The sequence below is a fragment of the Rissa tridactyla genome, chromosome 4 (genome assembly GCF_028500815.1).
Source record: "Rissa tridactyla isolate bRisTri1 chromosome 4, bRisTri1.patW.cur.20221130, whole genome shotgun sequence".
In the NCBI taxonomy this organism is placed as follows: domain Eukaryota; kingdom Metazoa; phylum Chordata; class Aves; order Charadriiformes; family Laridae; genus Rissa; species Rissa tridactyla.
The window spans coordinates 16,237,507-16,258,147 of record NC_071469.1 but is presented as its reverse complement, the minus strand read 5'-3'; the positions used below and the strand labels follow the sequence as shown (position 1 = coordinate 16,258,147).

The 20,641-nt window shown below is 36.8% G+C and overlaps 1 protein-coding gene across 1 annotated transcript in view; it reads right to left on the bottom strand.

The window, feature by feature from the left end:
- Positions 1-20,641, bottom strand: part of OTOG (otogelin) — a 104,630-nt gene that overhangs the window by 11,784 nt on the left and 72,205 nt on the right. Inside the window, exons 34-48 of the mRNA XM_054201326.1 lie at positions 19,761-19,878; positions 18,996-19,075; positions 14,731-18,578; positions 13,903-14,071; positions 12,762-12,898; positions 11,650-11,739; positions 11,080-11,263; positions 8,074-8,294; positions 7,040-7,178; positions 4,726-4,920; positions 3,637-3,849; positions 2,736-2,840; positions 2,256-2,366; positions 935-1,036; positions 383-481 (exon numbers count right to left, since the gene is read on the bottom strand). Coding sequence (XP_054057301.1) covers positions 383-481; positions 935-1,036; positions 2,256-2,366; positions 2,736-2,840; positions 3,637-3,849; positions 4,726-4,920; positions 7,040-7,178; positions 8,074-8,294; positions 11,080-11,263; positions 11,650-11,739; positions 12,762-12,898; positions 13,903-14,071; positions 14,731-18,578; positions 18,996-19,075; positions 19,761-19,878 — 5,811 coding nt within the window. The remainder of the gene's footprint in view (positions 1-382; positions 482-934; positions 1,037-2,255; positions 2,367-2,735; positions 2,841-3,636; positions 3,850-4,725; positions 4,921-7,039; positions 7,179-8,073; positions 8,295-11,079; positions 11,264-11,649; positions 11,740-12,761; positions 12,899-13,902; positions 14,072-14,730; positions 18,579-18,995; positions 19,076-19,760; positions 19,879-20,641) is intronic.

Sequence of the window (20,641 nt, the reverse complement as noted above, 5' to 3'; positions counted from 1 at the left end):
TGACAATCATTACAATCAATATCAGGCAATAGGCACTTGTGTTTAAGGCAAAGAAATGTATTATATACTACTGTCTTTGTAAACTGGCAAACTCCTGACCTGTGAATCTAACCTTTTTTTTTTAAGCCATAAATAATTTACTAACTTTTACAAAATTTTCAAGATAAGCCACCCAGTTTGAACAGGCAAATTCTATAGTATACTATCACCCTTGTGAAGCAAGAAAGAACAACAGGCAGATTACCAAATTCTGTACCATGAGATGACTTTTCTATATTGTTTGTTCATGAACAGATCACAATGGTATAGCTGACTGACGCAAGAGCCCAAGTCTCTTGTCTGTGTCTTACTGTCTAAACTAAAAAAAAATTAATCATTTTACCACATCTCCGAAAGGGGCAGCACTTCTCTGGGCTCCATACTTCCACCAAAGACATGCCTAGCATACATTTGAATTCAGGACAACGATGTATTTCACAAACTAAAATTAAAGAAAATAAAGTCCAATAAACTGTCATATTTTGATGAACAGAAATATGAATCAAGAGATAGTAAATTACTCATACTAAATACCTTTAAAAAATATCTTACTTGAAAAGACTAATAATCGAAATTTAATTGTTAGCCATCGGGTAATAGTAGTGTGGAGTACAATACTCTAGGCAAATATTTAAAACAGATTTAGATCTCCAGAATTTGGGGCCTGAAATTACTCATTTGTCTCCATGACACAGATATTCAGTTAATGCTTTAGGCACATCAAGCTTTAAAAGTAAAGATTATTTGTTCAGGACTACAGATGATAGCTTGCTTATATACAGAAGCAGAGGTGTATCTCTAATCCACCATTTTTGGCACTGAACATCCACACATTGACATCCACAATTTAACATGTTCTCTATTACTTAAAATATCTAAATCAAGTCAGACTTACTACACTGGTATGTAGGGCAACACCTCTCTGTAGTATTGCCATCCACAATAAGAACTTCTCCTTCTTGACATTTGGGTATTTGATCAGAGCAAGCCCCGCATGCTGAAGAAAACAATTATTTAAATAAAAAAAATAAGAAGGACTTTTACTACTGCCTAAGAAACATGCCCATAAGTTTGTCACAGATGCATATGAAAGTGAACAGAAACACTCCACGTTCACTCCTTATAGTCCCTATAAAAGAGGCTAATTTTCAGTGTAATTGGCTTTTTCTTTATCCCCTGCTATAAAGAATGAATGCATTGTGAGTCAGATCACAACAAACAGGATTTTCTCTCCTTTTCTGTTATGAAAAATCTTGCTAGATTTTCTCTCCTACAAAGTCACCCCGTTTTTAGGAATGCTCCTCTGCCCAAATTATAGGATCTTTGAGATCCAATAAAGGGCATCTCCTGTGATCCCAGTGTTATCCTCCCACTTGAACACATATGAAAACCACAGTAGGTACTTTTCGATATGTAGAGTGCAAAGACTCATTATATCAAAAAAGACAGATGGATCCTGTATGGACAGTGAGAAGAGCCAAACACACAACATCACTATCACACGATCAAAGCAATGCCCTGATTACTGGCTATAAATACAGAACTGTGATTAAATTCTCTATTAATGCTCAAATTTTTGCACATGGAAGAGCTAATCAAAATGACTCAGCCTTTATTCGTAGATATCTATGTGCAAAAATAGAGTAAATTCGATAAGATCTCATTATCATATTATTATCATACAGAAAATAACAGCATGGTAACATCAGAACTCCTATGATGATGCCAAAAATGAATTTTTTTTTATTGAATTAAGTTATTAAAGGCCAAACCCCAAATGAACTGAACACATTTGCATAATACTCTGATAGAGAATATTTACCATTGATGGGCCACAGCTGATACAACAGGATATAGGGAGAAAGATCATATTTAACTTCAGTCTTTTCAGATAAAAATATTCATGCAGCTAGTCCATACAGTGTACATGGACAGTCTCTCAAAAGCCCTCAACTCCCTCCATCCATGGATTCCACCACCACTCCTCTACATGACCCAAGAACACTACTCAGTTGCACAAAGCTGTTTTGTGACTCTTGATGGTTGTTGCCATTTCTTATGTTTTGTAAACTTAATGCCCATTTTTTTAACCACCTTCAAGCTTCGTTATGTTGGGAGAGCTAAAGGAAGTAGAAGGAGCCTCAATTGGCAAAATAATAGTAGACATCTTTGCATATGCAAAAACACTTATAGTCTGAACGAGCCAAGATATGTACCACATATATAGGAAATGCAACAGGTACTCTCCACCCGAGCAGCAATTAGCGTTTGATCATCTTGACAGCTTGGCATCTGCTCCATTCGTTCACATTTTGCTGGATCACACTCTGAAAAAGTGCAACAGATGTATTTATACGAAGTATAGCATTCGTCCTTATGCTACATCCCTAAGAAATGGCAGTGCAGAGCAGAGAAATGCTATAAGATACTTTAGAAAAACTTTTACCTTTTATCACAAGAGAGCAAAGACACATTCTCGCCTGATTGTCTGATCGTTAAATAAGAGATTCCATCATTTTATCTGCTCAAATTGAGACACAGACCAACCCTGAGCTTTTAGATTAAAGAGAATTTTCTAAATGGCCATACCAACAATGATGTCTACACTAACTACCTTTTGCTTCTAAGTTGATCTATTTAGTTTAGTGAATGTCTTTTACCGGGCGAACTTTTTTACCTTTTCAAAAGAAACCTACCGCAAACATAGTTGGGACAACAGGATTCTTCACTGTAGTAAGTGACCAGCTTTTCCAAGCCATTACACTCAGGGATTAGGGGTTCACAGAGGCTCTCATTACAAACTGTTACATAAAGGAAAAGAAAAAAACCCCTTCTAAACTATCTTATGCATTTATAAGTCAAGTAGAGCAGTGGCAAGCAGCATTTGCAGTTTGATACCCCAAATCTCAAAATAAGAACATGCATATGAAAACCACAACAAACTAGCAAAAAATCATGAGGTAATATTCATAAGTGTCTGGCATTTGCAATATTCTCCATGGAGGTAAAGTTAAATTAGAGCTGTGTCCTTGCGAGAGTTAAATAATAATTAAAAAAAAAAAATTCCTATTCTTGTGTAAAACTTACTGCAACATTACCCCAGGTGGTGAAAACATGAAAACTGTTTGCAATTTCTTTTTGAAGATGGACTTTCTAAGCTAACTAAGGATTGGAAAAAAACACAAACCAAACCAAAAAAGCTTTCATAGCCCTTTTTTACTGCTTACTTTGTAAATTAGATAAACAAAGATCTGATTTTTTTTTCTTGGAATTAGTTACATCATTTGTTTGTATTTAGATATTAAAAATAAATCAGTAGCATGTATAGCTGAGAGAAACACAATTCATATCCAAATTCACACAGTGCTATTTCAGTCCTTATAAGCCTTATCCCCTCCCTTTACCTCTTCCCCAAAACCTACTGGATGCTAAGCCAAATAGTACAAAGTTTCTAGTTTTCTGCATAATCTGTAAATTCAAACCAAAGTAATTTTCATTCACTTCAAAGCTAGGATGTGTGACAGGAAAACAAACCACAGCGAAAGGATATCTGCATATTCCAGTGGGCAGTATTCATAATCATTAAGGAATACTTACTACAGATCTTCTGAGGACAACATGTCTGATCACCCGGAATAAGCAAGGCCACTTCTCCAAATCGCTGACAGTCTAAATTGTGGATATCTGAACAATTGTACTCCACTGGAATAATGGTCTCACTGTCAACACATTTTTGCATACAGCATCCGCTCAAAGAAGTTTTCCAGATCTCACCTACTGCATGAGGTGCTCCTGAACTGTCTGTACAAGCTAGACAAGGACAACAGAAAACGGAAGTAATTCCTTTTTACTTCAAATTTCGACCACCATTTTCTTCCACAGCGGGCGTGGATCTATGCAGTGTAAAAATCACAGTTTTAAAGGAATCACCTATCCCCATCACCCCACAAAAAAGTGAAAGAGGAGACAGTCTGAGACTGAGTTTGTATGGGAAAGCAGGACACAACACTCTCCAGAGGATCAGGGCCTCCACTTTGTTTTGTGGCTCTCCTGCAAGGCTAGTCACTTAAAATCCCAAAACAATCTTTGTTTTTAAAGCAGTAATCTAAAAAGAAGTTACTTTCGTATTTCACTCACAGCAAAACTATTATTAATTTACAGTGCTTTATGTAATCTGATTTATAATAAGTTACATCTTTAAGGTTTGTGTTGTTAGTGTTAAGTATTGGTCCATAATTTGGTGTTCTCAGGCAGAATTGTGATGAAAATAAATATCAATGCTGGCAGAAAGAACATAGCACTTATACATGTACTATTCAAAATATGTAATTAACTGTTGCTGTGTGTCTTTTGAATGCCTTTTAGTATCAATAGGTTGGACCCTTGGCAAAGGGCTAGGTGAAAAGGAGGCCAAGACTACCATACTTAGAATACTGGAATGCATAAACATAATCAAAACCTTCCATTTTGAAGAGCATCCTCCAGCTGAGAGAAGGTGAGCAAAACTGTATGTCACAAGGGCACTCCCTGCTTGCTCACCTGTACAATTAATGTTTACTGAATATCTACAGTCCTCAACTAAATGACATATGCAGGACCCACACAACATCTGGCCAGAACTTGACTTATTACTAATCTGACCACCAACTTGCAGATAATAAAGAAGAAAATCACATCCAAATATACCACATTTTTCTTCAGGAATACAGACAGCAGTGTGAGCTCGGTGAAGGATGGTCCCTCCAGCACAGACGCAGCCTTCTGTCAACACTGAGCAGGAGTCTGGGTCCACAGAAGCAACTTCGTTATTCTGACAACTATCTGCAACCTCACAGGCAGCTATACAAGCCTGATAGGAGAAGTTTTCAGAGCAGGGGAAGGCTAGGAAGGAAATAAACAAATCACTCATTCTGAAGTTGTAATCACATGAGGTAGTACCTAAGAGAAGACATTGTTGTCATCTTGTCAGCTTCCTGTGCTTGCCAATTCAGTAGGGTCTACCAACCTAAAACACCAATACAGACCAGTTACCTGCTACATGACAAACTGAAACAAAAGGAAGGTGTAAGCACTTTTACTTGTCTTCTTGTAGTGACATCTTCATCAGGGTTCATCTCTACTGCATTTTGGCTGTAGAGATATCAAACCATGCAACAGTGTCAACACGAAGTAATTTAAACTTCAAAAACATTTTCAAGTACTACACTGATCAATTATACAGTGTTCTGAATCATTCTGAATACTTTGCAGTGGTTGAAGAAAATGCAGTGATTACTAAAGGGCAAAGCTCTGTCAATTACAAAAATAGATATGTAAAGCATACAGCATTGTTTTACATGGAATAATAAAGCATGGGATGAATTCATTGCTATACTTAATAGATAACCACATTAATCACTTGTGCATGTACATGTTATTTTTAAGTCAAAAACCACAGTTAAATTTAACATTCTTTATACCAATAATGTGAATTCATTGGCATGTTACACGTGCATGCAGGAACAGACCAAAAAAACCTCTCATTTTGGTTTAACTTTTGCTGTTGAAAACTTCACATGATCTTTCATTGGTCCAAAACAGTGATTAAAGCTGCATAAATATGGCAAACACAGAATGACTACAAATGCCAAGCGTTGTTCTGTGAACTACCGAAATATATGATCCTCATCATGTAATGATACCTAAATCATTCAGCAACACCATCTGGAATCATGGTAATGAGACAAAGTCCAGTTCACAATGGGACTGTCTGCTCAAAAATAAAGGTTCCAGTTTAGACTTTAAAGATTAATCGGGAGAGGAGGTTAATTTTATTCAGCTCCTCACTACTAAAAATGGCCATAATGCCCCGCAGCAGGTATCTACCAGAGCCCTGTAAATAGAGGAAACTCAGATTTTTAAAAATCAGTCTGCAGCATATCAGCACTTAGTGACCACAAAATCCAGATGCGACTTCATGGTTCTTCCTTGCTAGGCACACACCACCAGAGGTCACTGTGGTATAAAAATAAGAGAGTGATGCGTACCTTCATGATGCATGGCATACGTAAGTATATTTACAGATATAGTTTGAAGGATCTCTTTTTTAAAGCTTTTAAAAGCTAGTAAAATCCATACAAACTGAAGATTTTTTTTTAATTGACTGTTTTTAAGCTTTAGAGTCCATGACTATTATTTGCAGGGCATTACAGCGTGCCTGTATGAAGCCTGTACAGACATACCCACCTTAAATCACTTTTTAAAAGACATGACTTATGATTTCTATGTACATTGAGTTCTCTTATTTTTGGGGATCACGCTTCATCAGTAAGTCTTTCCTTTGTCATGCACTGAAGCCACAGACCTCCCTATGTTACCACTGCGTAGGGCTTTTCCTAGGCGGTCATTGAGAGCATTAAGAGATGCTGTAATCCATATTTTCTCTTTACAGCTACATCCTATTTGGCCTTACATTTTAGTATGTTGCTATGAGAGATGCCTTCTGACAGGACACTCTAGCTCTCAGCTTTTACTCCTTGCTTTCCATCTAATCTCAAAGATGTTTCATTTCTCTAATTCTTTCTCCAAAGGCACAGCTTTCTGGAGCAACTTCAAGCACACATTGCCAATTCAAAGTACCACAGAACTTACTTTCTGTGGTTTCCACCTTTCCACAACCAATTCTGTTGTGTTGTATCAGTGGAAAGTGGCGAAGAGAAATGAACATTACATTGCAAATGAAAAGATTTGACTTCTACACTTAAGTACGTAATACGCCAGAGGTAAGCTTCTGAGCAAGAGTCTTTAGCTCACCTGTGAAATGGCGATAATGATCCTGATTCCTTTTGCACACTGCTTTGAATTCTATCATTAAAAATGCTGAATTTATTATCTCAATAATGACTCCCAAAGTATGTGATGACACAATGAGCACTGGTATTTTCAACTTACAGTAACTCTTATATTAGGCAAATTTTATCTCTGTGAACACTAGAGGTACATATATATATAGAATACTTACGACAGTAATCAGAGCTCCTCCATTCTATACAAATATTAAATTTGTTGCACATTGCCACATAGGCAGCTAGTGAAATGCATGGATTTTGAATGTACTCAGTGTCCTGAACCCATATATCACAGAATAACTCAGGTGGAACCTAACAAAGAAAAAAATAAAAAACATTGCACCTTCATAAAGACCCTGCTAGGTAGGAAGAAGATTGACCTTTTAAAATATTAGCTACAAACAACAAAGGCAAAAGTTCTTGGTTCACAGTAAGCAAGAGAGCACCAGCCTTCATTGGTGTACTAAGACTCTACTAATACTTAAAAGTAAGGCTTCATGAATGTTGAAAAAGTATAAGATGTTCTTCATCTCTTGTAAGTGCCAAGGCAAGAGCTAATACAGTTTTTCCAATAAAAGGCATAATTGCTTGTTGTTTCTTGTTCTTCCTTACCTCTACATTTTTGTCTATTTTTTGTCTCTTCATCAAACTCAAAAACATACAAAAGGTATCTGGTACAAAAATATACAAAAGTACTGGTAACAGTACTCATATGAGCACAAATCAATACTTTGTTTGCATAGTATGAGTTTGTTATTTGCTTTAGGACTCTCATCTCTCTAAGCTGGAACTCCTTGTCTCTAGAGCCTTTGAGAATGCAGGTTCTCCGATTACCTATTGCGATTTGGAACTTGTTACATTACTGAACCCTTATGATTAATTAAATCCTAAAACTTTATTTTACTTTGCTCTACATCATATTGATACAGTTGAAGTAGATGGGACTAATTTATAAATTAGGTGGCATTGTCAAAGCTAACAGAGATATATTATGGATTTTGAAAGTGTTAGTTGCCTATTGCAACTCTCCTATCAAGCTGCCAATCTTCAATTATTTTTACCTTGCAACTGTATATACAAAAAAGTATATACCTCATTCCACAGATGTGATTACATGTAGTTTCACATTAATGAAATTATCAAGTATACAAAATTATATCAGAATGCATCTCTCTCAAAACGTAAACTTCCAAAATAGTTAACATACATAGGGATGACAGCTGCTGAAGGTCTGGTTCAACACCATTCTTAAGCACTCTGAGCAGTCCATGACTGAGCAATTAGTTTCCTGATGTCTGTCTTCTCCAACATACTTTAACGTGTCTGGCAGTTGCCAGCTGTCTATAAAAGTCGATAAAGCATTGCTTTTGCTTAAAACTGTCCTGTTGGGTAGCATCAGGTCATTTTCCAAGCTTCTATCACAAAAACCTGTGTATTACCAGAAGAAAAAAAGCAGGTTAACACTGCATGGTTCATTCTGAAGCATGTTTGAAGTGGCATATTCAAACAGGTAAATAGCTTTTAAAAAATTTGTACAACATGACAGCATCACAACCCACAACAGATGTAGAAAGTCTCTGGTAGGAGCAAAATACACAAAATTCAGACAAATTAAGCAAAAGTAAAGATGTATCTATTAATGGAAATCTATTGCAAATCAAAGAGCCATTCTGAGAGCCCAACTACGGCACACAAACTTCAATCCTCAGTTGCACAAGCACTAAACAAAAGTGTATTTTAAAACAGGTTACAAAGCACCTCCATGTATAGCAACAAATGAAAACTGTAAATATTCTCAGAAAAGGGAACTCCTATAGAATACCAAGATATTTATCTGATACTGTACTTTAGAAATACCGAACTATTTTACTTATGCTCCTGAGCAGTCTTAAGCATCTATTGGCTTAAGAGCTACAATAAAAGTGCAGCTTTTGGCACTTCCAGGTATACTTATATTACCTCTCAGCAGGAAAAAAAAAAAAAAAGGCAGCATCGCATTTTTTTTCTGTTTAAACTAAGGTAGCTGGCAATTTTGAAACACTTCAGAGCAAAGGAAGCAATGTAACATGTGCGGAGTGACATTGGTCAACAGAGAACATCCAAGTATTACAGTAGCATCCTCTGGAATGTCCTTTACTGCCAGCAGGTGCAAAAAAGCAGAATAGTGGATCAGTCCTCCATTCTTTCTTTTTAATGACAATTTCTCAGACTTTTGTATCAGACTTTCAGAACATTTTCTTATGATGCCTCCACAAACTTGCATGGCTATTCTAAATCTTTATCTGTTAAAAAAATATTTGTGGATTTAACCCTTTTCTAGAGAACTGTCTGGTTTTTCACAATTCTTGATGCCAAGAGCAAGCCGTTGACCATCAGTGATGCAGCAACAGGCATTCAAAAAATAAAACAGCTTTTGAAACTGTAAGGATTATTTGACTGAAAACGTTTCTGGTTGAACTTTTGAGGTTGTAAGGCTATGCAACATAAATAGGAAGTACTTGATGGTTCTGAGAGACTTCAAAGGATTGCTGTCATGTCTGGAATACCATTTCCACTTCTTCTCTTACACACTGACAAGGAGATTTAACACAGCAAAACCAAGACTTTATGTTTGGCTTGGCAGGATCTGGTTGCAGCTAAAACTGATGTGCTTTCCCTCTCTTTCACCAGTTTTGCTATAGAGATGTCCGTGTTCTCTCCCCACGTCCTTCATCTCCCACATCAGCTCTTCGCCAGTTGCCATGTTTGCCCAATCCTTTCATTGTAAAAAACACCGTTGTCTCTGACATAGATCATTCCAAGGGATGCTTGCTGATACAAAACCGTAATGGTGTCTTCAGTTTTATTATTTCCATGAAGCTGAAAAATCAGGATCTGCAAATACTGCAGTTCAGCTAAAAGATGTCTAAGAAAGCTCAAATACAAGAAGCAGACTAACACAGAAAGCCCAGGAGATCAGGGTAGACTAATTTACCCTGAAAAGATGCAGTACAACTAACTCATTTAAAGCAGGCTCTGGTAAGTTGCACTAGACAGCACTCTGCAGGCAGCCTTACGCAGAGAATCCCAGAGATGAATACCAGAAAAATACAGCACATTTTCTGAAGAAATTGTACTTGGAACACCATCCACAGACGTGTTGTCATCTAGTTCAAGCATCTTGTAAATCAGGAACGTATTGTTCCCGATTCCCCCTATCACAGTAATCAAACAGGTGAAGGCAAAAGAGACTTTCAGGATAACTTGAATCAGGCTTATTAAAAAATACAGTCTTTGCTTTCTTGTTTCTGTTTGATCTAATTACAATAACAATTAGCCAAATAGAGCAAGAATAATGTTAAAAACAAAAGGTAGGGCAAATGACAGATAATAATCCAATTTCAAAGTGGCAGTAAATTCAAAATCTCTTCCCTTGCAACAAGCACATTACTATTTGCAGGACTTGGAACTGAACTGAGCTATCACTGGTATGTGATACTGAGCTACAGGCATTTGCCCTTTCTGAAACTGGAAAGATATCCACTGTAATTATATGAACTCTGTAGCCCTGATTTCCAGCTCCAATTTACAGCAGATAAATTTACAGATTTAGGTGTCACAGTAAGGATTTACATCAACAAATACGTTCTTGCAAAAGTTACGGCACCAACAGATTATTCAAGCCTATGTTTTTAGAAAGGAAGAAGCGACATGAAACTATCAAACAGACCTAAAAGAGCACAACATTATGGTTATTTAACCCATTACTATTAAGAGATTCCCTCTGAACTATTTCCTCCAACAGATAAACTAAGATTAGTTCTTTCAAGTTAACATTTCCTGTGAATTGTGACCTTTAGAAACTGAAAATAGCACATATCGTTTCCTATCAGATGGATATCAAACACTAAATCTGTAAGTGACCTTATTTGACATTACGGATTTATGCCTGACTGACTTATTTGGGTTTGGTTACAGCAACCATGCCTGTGATTCAAACAAGTTACAGTCAGAAACAACATTACAGGTAAAAAGTGATTACATGGATAGGTATCAAACATCATTTCAACATTTAACAAAATTAATAATTTATTTTTAATAGTATCTTAAACTTTGCAAAGATCTGCAGTAACTCAGGCCAGATCCTGCAAAATCTAATTTATATAATTAGGAAAACGTGCCTCCACAGCAAAGTATCTGAATGCCTTTATTTCTTGCACTACTCTATACTTACCACATAGCCCCAAAGCTCTTGGTTCTCTGGTACTATTAAACTCAATAATCATCACACCTGTGTTGTGAAACCACTGAATTCTGATTTTCGTTGGGGTCTCAACTGCATACTTGAAGCCTGAATCCTCAACTTTGTATCCATATTTTCTAACAGTAGGAAAAGCAAACCTTGAATTTACTGTTACCTAAAATACACACAGAAAAGGGGTTAAATGTCAGGTACTAAGTGCTGTACATAGAAGAACTAAGGCAAGACTCTTGATAGCTTAGGAATCTAACTCATAACTAATTTCAAAAGAAGTCAGGCTCACCTCCACAAAGATAATACAGGTACTAAAGAGACTAACAGTTTATGTGTCTTGCTCTGCGACTTACCTCATTAACTGTCCTCGTATCACAGTTTGACTCTTTGAATTTACAAGCAATTTCCTAAATTACAAAGTTGGAACAATGAATTATATTACCTATTGTGTCCTACTCTAATCTTCAGTATACACATGAAGAGGCAGTTGATTACAGAAGTAAGATGCTATCTAAAAGGCAAAGAAAAACTAACTCTCAAAATACTTACTTTTCTACTTAAACGATTGATAATAATTTGGTTTGATACATAGGTTAAATTCAACATTGCCAGGCACAAAGAAGTTGAATTTGAATTACTCTGTGGAGAAAGAAAAAAATATATCAACCATAGTCATGATGTACAAAATCTTTATACATTAGCTGCTTATTGTTTTTAGGTACTGGGACATTAAGAATTTTTGGGGGTATATTTTTGAGAGAGGAAAACTGCTGCTGATTGTAGTTTCAAGTCTGGACTACAAAGTTCATCTGGATAGCATTCTTGCAAAATATTATGATCTCATTGTGTTCAGCAACTGTGTTGTATCATTCGATCTTGAAATTACAACAGGAAAAGTTTTTCAGGAAAAAATATACAGCAGTCTAGTTTGGAAAATATGAACTACATATCTGAATGTGAGCAAGAATGAGACTGGGAATGATGAATCTGTATTATATGTGAGAAGTACAGAAGTAATGGATCAGAAATACATCCATACTTCCCAAGCTACAAGGTGTTTATCAAAACAGAAGGCACTGAATACAACAGAAAGCCAAATCTGAAAGTCATAAACAGATCTGTTTTTTTCATATCAATCATATTGAGCTCCTGGAATTAACTTCCATGAGGTACTACTTGGAACCAATTTTTGTGACGGACATTTATACAGACATCAAAATTACCTAGCTTTCACAGAAGAGACTAGAGTTTAAAGAGTTTTGTAAAGCCTCATGAGAAATTAATTCTTCATGACATAAAGCCAATCTACACTGCGCATTAGGCAGGATATCTGTTAGAGTTTCTCTCTTCATTCTCTGAAAAAACAAGTATTTGCCCCTGTCAGAGACTTGGAACGCACAAACACTGACAATCCCACAGCATTTATGGCTCTGAAGATTGGTGCTTCCAGTGCAAGTTTCTTGGAAGCAACTATGCATACAACATCAGGCGATAAAGTGCTATACAATTCCTAAGTGTTATGAAGTGGAAGTACAATTCATAGATACTGCATGGAAGTGAATAATTAACCACAACTATGTAGCATTATTATGCCCTTCCTTTTAAGATACAACTTATTAGCAGTACTGGACACCATTTGTTAGCTGATTAATGTTAGTTACCATTCTACAGTCAAGGACATGTATAGTTATAGTTTCATCTTGAGTTTGACTAACAACATAGGATGCTTCTTTGAATAAAGCCAAATGATTTCCATCATAGGTTACAATGCTCAGATCAGAGAAAATTGTGCAACGACCTAAGGGAAAGAAAAATAAATTAAATGTTTTTTCTAACTTATTTTAGAATTTCTGTAAGTATTACAAAATATGAAGCTACAACAATAAATTTTATAAGATTAACTAGATTACTAGAGTTTCATATATGTGCACACATTTTCAGCTATATTTGATACTGTTGCATCTCTGTAAATGGACAGCAGAGTCAAATCCTGTATATTTCAGTGGGACAACCTACAGGCCTCTGCAATCAGTTATTTTCTTACAGTTCTTCCCAGAAAAGGCTTGTAGTTTTTACAACCCCCAAACTAGCAAAAATCACGAATGGCAGTGGATCATGCAGGATCCTTGGTTCCCTTCAAGTCTTCTTCCAATGGTGGAAGCTCATGTGGAAAGTTTCTTTCTTCCCAGTCTTATTGCTTAATCTTTTGTGCTTCAAAGGGCTTGGACTTCTACTCCTAGTTAATTTCAAACTCTAGACAATAAGCAGCAATTTATGTTGCTTATCTCCACATCCTTTCTTTGCTACTATGGACTAGATTTAACTTTTTTTTTTAAGGTTTGGATTCTTCCTGCCCAATTCTAGGTAACTGATGGGAGTGACTACAGTACAGTTATGCTTCCAGAGTTCCCAGACAGTTAACAGATCTAGTTAATAGAGTCTAGAGAATCTTCTTATCCTGAAGTAGACATAAGATGAACCAAAGAGTCCACTGACTATATTGACTAGTTGTCCTTTGATTAGACAGAAGACAAGACGTGTCTAAATCAGACCTAGACATGTCCACTGCAGACACCTAAAAGCTAGGCAAGAGGAATATCGTACATTAAAGGAGCATTTTGATTTATTTTCCCTGGATGTAGAACTGGAATTATAAATTGCATTAGACAATGAGTAACCCATCCAATATGCATCTTCTGTTTCTATGCCATGTTATAAGAAGTGTCAGTTCTTAGCCTTCTTACACATGCATTAAATTGTTACCTAAATTAACTTCAAAAGTACTGCATAATTAAAACTTACATGCACATTCCCACTTTGGGCAGCATTTATCACCATTCATTTGAGTAGCAAATCCTAAAACTCCACAGCTGGGTTGAGTTGCATTGTATGGGCAGTTCTGCGACTTATTAACTTGGATCAGTTGTCCATCCAAGCAAATGTGTTTTATGCATTCATTCTCTGTGATTGGCTAAGGCATATTTAATAAAAGACACAGGTTACCATTCTTACCAAGCTAATATCACAATACTGCAGAGTATTTGGTCAAAAAAAGGGGCTCACGTTCTTCAGGTACAGAATACTTATGAATCTCCATGACACTGATGGAAGCTACAAGTGAAGAGCACCTTTGAAAACCTGATCGTTCTGAGGACAGTTTAAAACTGCTGTCCCATCGTAAAACAGAGCAGCATTATTAAATTTTTAACTTCACATTAAAATAAGTTGAGAAGGAAAAGCATGGAATAAAATAACGTAATAAAATAGTATAATAAGGATCTCCTTAAAGACATACTTTAAGGAGGGCAGCATGACAAAAAACTGCCACTGCACAGTATGAAGCACTGTATTTTGCAAAAAAAAAAAAAAAAAAAAAAATGTTCTTGTAACAGTCACACTCTGAAAACTGAGGCCCAAAACACAGCGTATTACAGCACTTACAAAAACCATTATGTGCAATGAAATCATCCAAAGTTATAGATATAATTGAGAAAATAATTAGGCTCCCTGTTTGATATAGATATTTTAAATCCTAGATGGAAAAGTATGGCTCACAATTTTTTTGATCAGTGCATAAAGGTAACGAAGGTATATTCAAAACCAAACAGATTAATATTTATAGTTACTCACTGTACAAGTTTGAAGAGTTGCTGGTTCTCTAGGCAGCAGAAAAGATGATGCTGTGACTCCTGACACAGCTTCAGCTGTTGCCAGTCCATCAGAAAGCATTGTAGTTAAGCCATGAAGTGGTTTAGTAGCTAAATAGGCAAATGTGGAAACTGATGGAGTCATTGTATCATTTGGATGTTCAGGTATTGTTAGCAGTGAACTCACAGAAGGTGTTTGCACCTCAGATGATGTTTCAAGTTTTGAAGTTTGAGTAGTACTGACTGATGACACAGCTACAGGAGAAAAAGGTTTTGGTTCAGAGGATGAACGTATAGTGGACACTACTGATACACTTAAATTAGAAGAAACTGCAGCTGTGTTTGTGAAGTGGGAAGAGTAAAAAGTCTGAGGTTCTTCTGGGGTAACACTAGCACCTTGCGTACGGACGGCTTGGACTTCTGTTGTTAATTCTGGCTCTTCAGATTTTACTGTATCAACGGGCACAGCTCCTTCTGCTTCTGAAGTAACAGAAAAATAGGTGGGCTTCACAGAGCTTGTGACGGATTCTGTTACTGCTTCTGTTTTGCCTGAAGTTGCTGATACAATACTAATGCTTTGCCCAGTACTGCTCATCATTGAAGAGACTGAAGCTGCAGCTGATGAACGGGCCATAGGTGACAATGTTGTACTTGCTAGAAACGTGGAACCGTAGGTAGTGGTTGAAAGTGTGACTTGCTTAGGCAACACCACAGTTTTCTCTGTACCACTTCTGCCTGTTGATGTGGATGGCCCACTGCCCACCACAATGGGAATTTCTGTTGCTTCTGGTAGCAAAATCAATGAAGAGGTTGATGTAGATTCTGGTGCAGCTGTAGTTGTTTCAAATGTTTTACTTGAATCAAGCGATTCAGTAAACGAGGCCTGCCATGTGAATTTTAGACCAGTTCCTGCCTTTTGTGTGGAAAATGAAGGAAATGCTTCTTTTTTAATTGTTGCTAAAGAACCTGCAAGCATTTCTGGTGAGGAAGGGAGAATTCTGGTGCCAAAAATCAAGTCAGCTGTTGTACTAGTTGGAACTGTAGACCGCAAACCAGAAGAAGTTCCTGATACGTATGGCTGCGTGACTACATCAGTTAAATGCAACTCTCTCTCAGATGGTAAAATAACTTGTGTAGGACCTACTGAGGTAGGTAATACACTTGAATGAATGCCTTCAGGTAGTGAGGTGATTAAGGGGTATGAGGAAGTCAATTCTACCGTAGCTTCAGTTGTGCTAAAGACACGTTGTGGCTGACTAGTGGATTTTGTTAAAGTTTCTGCGGGGTACTGGTAAATTGGGGTACTGCTTTGGGTTGTCAATGAAGGCTCAGAAGTCTGATGGCCAAGTTCCATAGCCTTCTGCGTAGAAAAATGTGGTATAGCCGTGGCCTTTGTGGTCTCTACTGAAAGTTTATCTCCTGAAGATGTCTGCCAAGAGACAGGACCTACTGAAGATGGAGGAAAGGATGGCTGACCTGTAGCTGCCATAAGTTTTACTTTATCTGTTATACTTTGGACTGTAGATTTCAATGCCGTAGAAACTGTTTTAGTATGTACTGGATATTTCAGTGTGGTGGTTACTTGTGGTATCATTTGTGTCAAAGGAAGTGAAGATACCAATTTATCTGCTAGATACTGAGAGGTGGAGAAAGTGTAAGAAGACTTTGTTACTGGAATTACAACAGAAGTGGACAGAGTTGATCTTTCTTTGGCTGCCATTACTTTTTTGGTTGTTATGAGCTGACTGCTGAATTCAGAGGATGGGGAGAATGTGGCATAAGTGATATTTAAAATGGCTTTGCCTGGAGATTTGTCATGTGATACTGTTGTTATTGGACTTGATTGTTCTGTTACAGAGGATGAAGTAGACAAAGTCAGGACTGGAGAGGTCTTTTCTGTTGGTAACATAGATTTTGCTGTAGTTGTTCTTGGATATAAAGAAGTCATTTCATGGGATGGATGCACAGGACTGACAGCTGTGAGTGATGCTTCTTTTCCATATGAGGGTAGCGAAGGAAGAGAAATGTTTAAAGAGATTGGAGAACTTGATGGTGAAGAAGGGAAAGCAGATGGCTTTCTAGTAGTGACGCTAGTAATTCTTTCCACTTGTGATTTATCAGGCTGTGTTGTCAACAGTGTGGCTTCAGTTGCACTAAGGAGAGTAAGTGGAGATCCAGTGACGGGTGTTCTTTGAGCTGACTCTCCTTCTGTAGCTACGAAAGGAACTGTGGTGGTTTCTTTTGATGAGACAGAGGTTTCCATTGCTGATGTGGTAACACTACCTGAATATGCTGAAGCGCTTGTTTTCACTGTACTTGAAACCAGAGTTGACTTGTATTCAGTAGATGTTTTTCTAGAAAACAAAGTTGACTTGGCTGCTAATTCAAAAGGGGACGTTATTTTGGACGTTACCTCAACAGACAAAGGTGTCACTCTGATGGTCTCAGCCACAACAGGATATTTAGCGTATAACGTAGTCAGGAACTCTGTTGTGTTTAGAACCATGTGCGAGGGATATCCTGTAGTTGAAACAGTTTTGAATGTTTTTTCTAATTCACCTGAAGCTGGAGAAGCAGGAGTAGGAACAGACACTGACAGTCTTTTTGTAGAAAGAGTAACAGATTTTTCAGTTGTAGAACTAGGATGTAGTGAATACGGAGAGAGATAGGAACTTGATTTATCCTCCACACGAGATGTTGTTTTGCAAGTTTCCTTTTTATGAGTTGTAAATGATAACAAAGTTGTTTCTAATGATCTCTCTTGAGTTTGCAGAGTTGTCGTCTTTGGACCTAGAGTTGTAGTGAAAGGTACCTCTGCAGTACCAGTCAGGTGTTGAACCATTTCAATAGGAGATTCTGTAGTTGCCTTTCCTAATGGAACAGGTAGCGTGGATGTCGGTGAAAATGTAGTCTTCACACTTTGTTCAGTTAAAACAATTGCTGCTTTTGTTGTTGCTGAAGACGCTGGTTTTAACAAAGTAGTGATCACAGGAGAAAATGATGTTACTGTAATGTTAGCTACTGTGGTAAAAGACTGTCCTACGCTTATTTTTGTCCCTTCTGAAGTTCCTGTTAGGTTTCCTGGTGGTGTATATGAAGGCATGCCCAGAGGTGGTGATGTGGAAAACTGGGGCAGATACACAGTAGTTTTTTCTGTTATTGACTCAAATGAACTGGGTGTAAATGTTGTAAGTCCTTCTGGTTTTACTTCTGCTTCTTTTGTGGAAAGTGCTCTTGTGGCTATTTCTGAGATTTCCGTTATTTTAGTTTTGACTGGTATTTCTGTTGTTCTAAGTATAAGTGGTGTCCCAGTAAAAATAAAAGTAGAAATTGGTTTGCTTTCTGATTCTGTGCTTGTAGTCACTGCATGTGTAGCAGTTACCGTCTGAGGTTCTGTAGCCCTCAATAGTTTAGTGGAACTGCTACTGATAGGTTGTATCTTTGTGGAAGTTTCTGAACTGACAGTAGATGGAAACAATGGAGAAGTGTCAACAGGAGAAGACAAGCTTACATTAGATTTTGTTGTCCCAGGTACCACTGTGGTGCTTCTCCCAGATGTCATTTCTGTTGACTGTGAAGAAATATTTGATGATAAAGTTATGGTTGGAAGTGTCACATTAGATTTAACAGCTGGAAATTCAGTTTTCCATGTAGTTGCAGTGAGCTGCAACTTTGAAGCAAGTGTTGTTTCCGTATCCTTTGCTTCAGGTAAAGGAAATGAAGTTACTGCTTCACTGATCACTGCCAAACTTGTACTTGATGTTATGTGTGAAACTGCTGGTGTTCGAATGCTGGATGGCAAAGGTGGACTATCATCTGCAGGTTCAATGCCTGAAATCAGATACAAGTAAGTAGTAGTCTGAAATTTATGAGTAACTACAGTCATGAAGCTAGCAGAGCTAGAAGGAAGTTACGTTAACTCATATAACTCTGATCTTTTCAATTACCTTTAAACTTCTAAAATCGATAGGCAAATTAAAAAATAAATTAATTAAATCATTTGCTCCTCATCTAGTATTACTGAAGTGTGTTATGAAGAAAAAACATCTTTCTTAGTTTAAAATTTGTCTCAGATTTTTGAAGAGCGAAATTATTTTAACTAAAATGTATGTTTAGTGAGCTCAAGATTCATACAACTAAGGTCATAGCTACACAAATTTAAGCACTAACATTAGAAAATTTGACTAAAGACTTAAGGAATTAATAAGCTAAGTATCATAAATAACATATATAATTTTTCAAACATACAGTCTTCGAAATACACGCATCTTTGAGTGATTTCATCCAGCAACATATTGAGAGGACAGGCAGGGAGGCATCCTTCCACTCTAAAAGAAGAACAATTTGTATTAACTACTGGAACAGTGTCTTCTGGATTGAGCATTTAATTTTAGAAAAACAGAATTTGCTTATAAAGTACTTTTAAGTAGTCAGGATTTTTCTATCTAAATCTCATCACCTCAGTATACTCTTTCAAAATGTCATTGCCATGGCTTCCATTCTCACTCGGCTCTAAGCTAAAGCATGAACTTGGCAATACTCAGCCTTTGAAAGGAATGGTCACAGGTTTGATATTGAATGCTATTGCTCAAGAAATACCCAACATTTTTTATACACCAAAGTCCAAATGCTAGTTTTACCAGACTTAGCACAAATTCCAATTGGGAGGAAAAGGCAACAACAGATATGGATGTTGCAATGCCATGATGAACAACTATGGACATAACTAGTTGAAACAAACTTGTAATCATCTATTAATACTGCGTAATATCCCCCCAGCTTGAAAGTTATAAATATACTAGTCATTCCAGAATCTGACAATATTAACCTAAAAACTGAAGTGTCACTTTCACGTATCTGCCACAGCAGGTTTTATTCCCTCTCTTTTCTCATTTGCTCTTCTCCTTATACAAGAACACAGTCCCGCTATACTAAGCCTACATGTATTCTTATTATGCTGCATAAGTGTATTACCAAAATTACATACTTTTCCATAAAAATACAGATACTTACTTTGGTACCGCCTGACAGTTTTTTCCCAAAGGGTCCCGGCATGTCCTGAAACAAGGGCTTGTACAGGCATCATAATGCCATTCACATGCAGAACGGGATGGAAATTTAAATTTAACGTCTGAAAAAAAAAAGAATATCTGTTATTCTCATAGATTTCTGGGAACACACAGATACATATCACTAAGAGGCACACATTAAGTTCACTTCAGCTCTAAATCTCTTACTGTTTGTACCTGCATTCTCTACAAATAAAATTGGTAATATTTTTTTGAATTGTTAAGGTCTTTAAAACATAGAAAAACAGTTTATATTTATGCAGAGCACATTAAAGAGTGCTGGCTCTGCAGCCTGTTTTACTGTCCCTAGTATAAAACATGACATTGAATTATCCACATTTACTGCATATTACAATCACTCGAAAACAAAATCAGGCAAGTTACAGTTGTTTTGAAGTTTCAAAAACAATGTCAACAATGAAACTATGTTTGGTTATTCGAACAAAATGCAAAATTAAGTTTATGTTGATTCAGTACAATTCTTGCTATTAGAATCAAAATAAAAAGCACCAGTTGGATACACTGACAGTCTTTATAACATAACACATCATAACAGTTGTTCACTTCGTGTGTAAAATGTACTGTAAAATAGCACAAAGGCGTACATAACTTGTATGATATAATTGTATTTTAAAAGCCAAAACAAACACCATTCCAAATAAAGTAACCAGAAATTATACTAACTTAGGCTCTTTAAAGCAACATATCTTAACAGTTGATCTTCTAAAAAGCAGTATAAGCCACTCCAAGAGAAATTAATTTAACCCTCAAAACATTTTGAATCTGAAATTTTAACTGCTCCTATATTGAACAAAGTAACTCAGA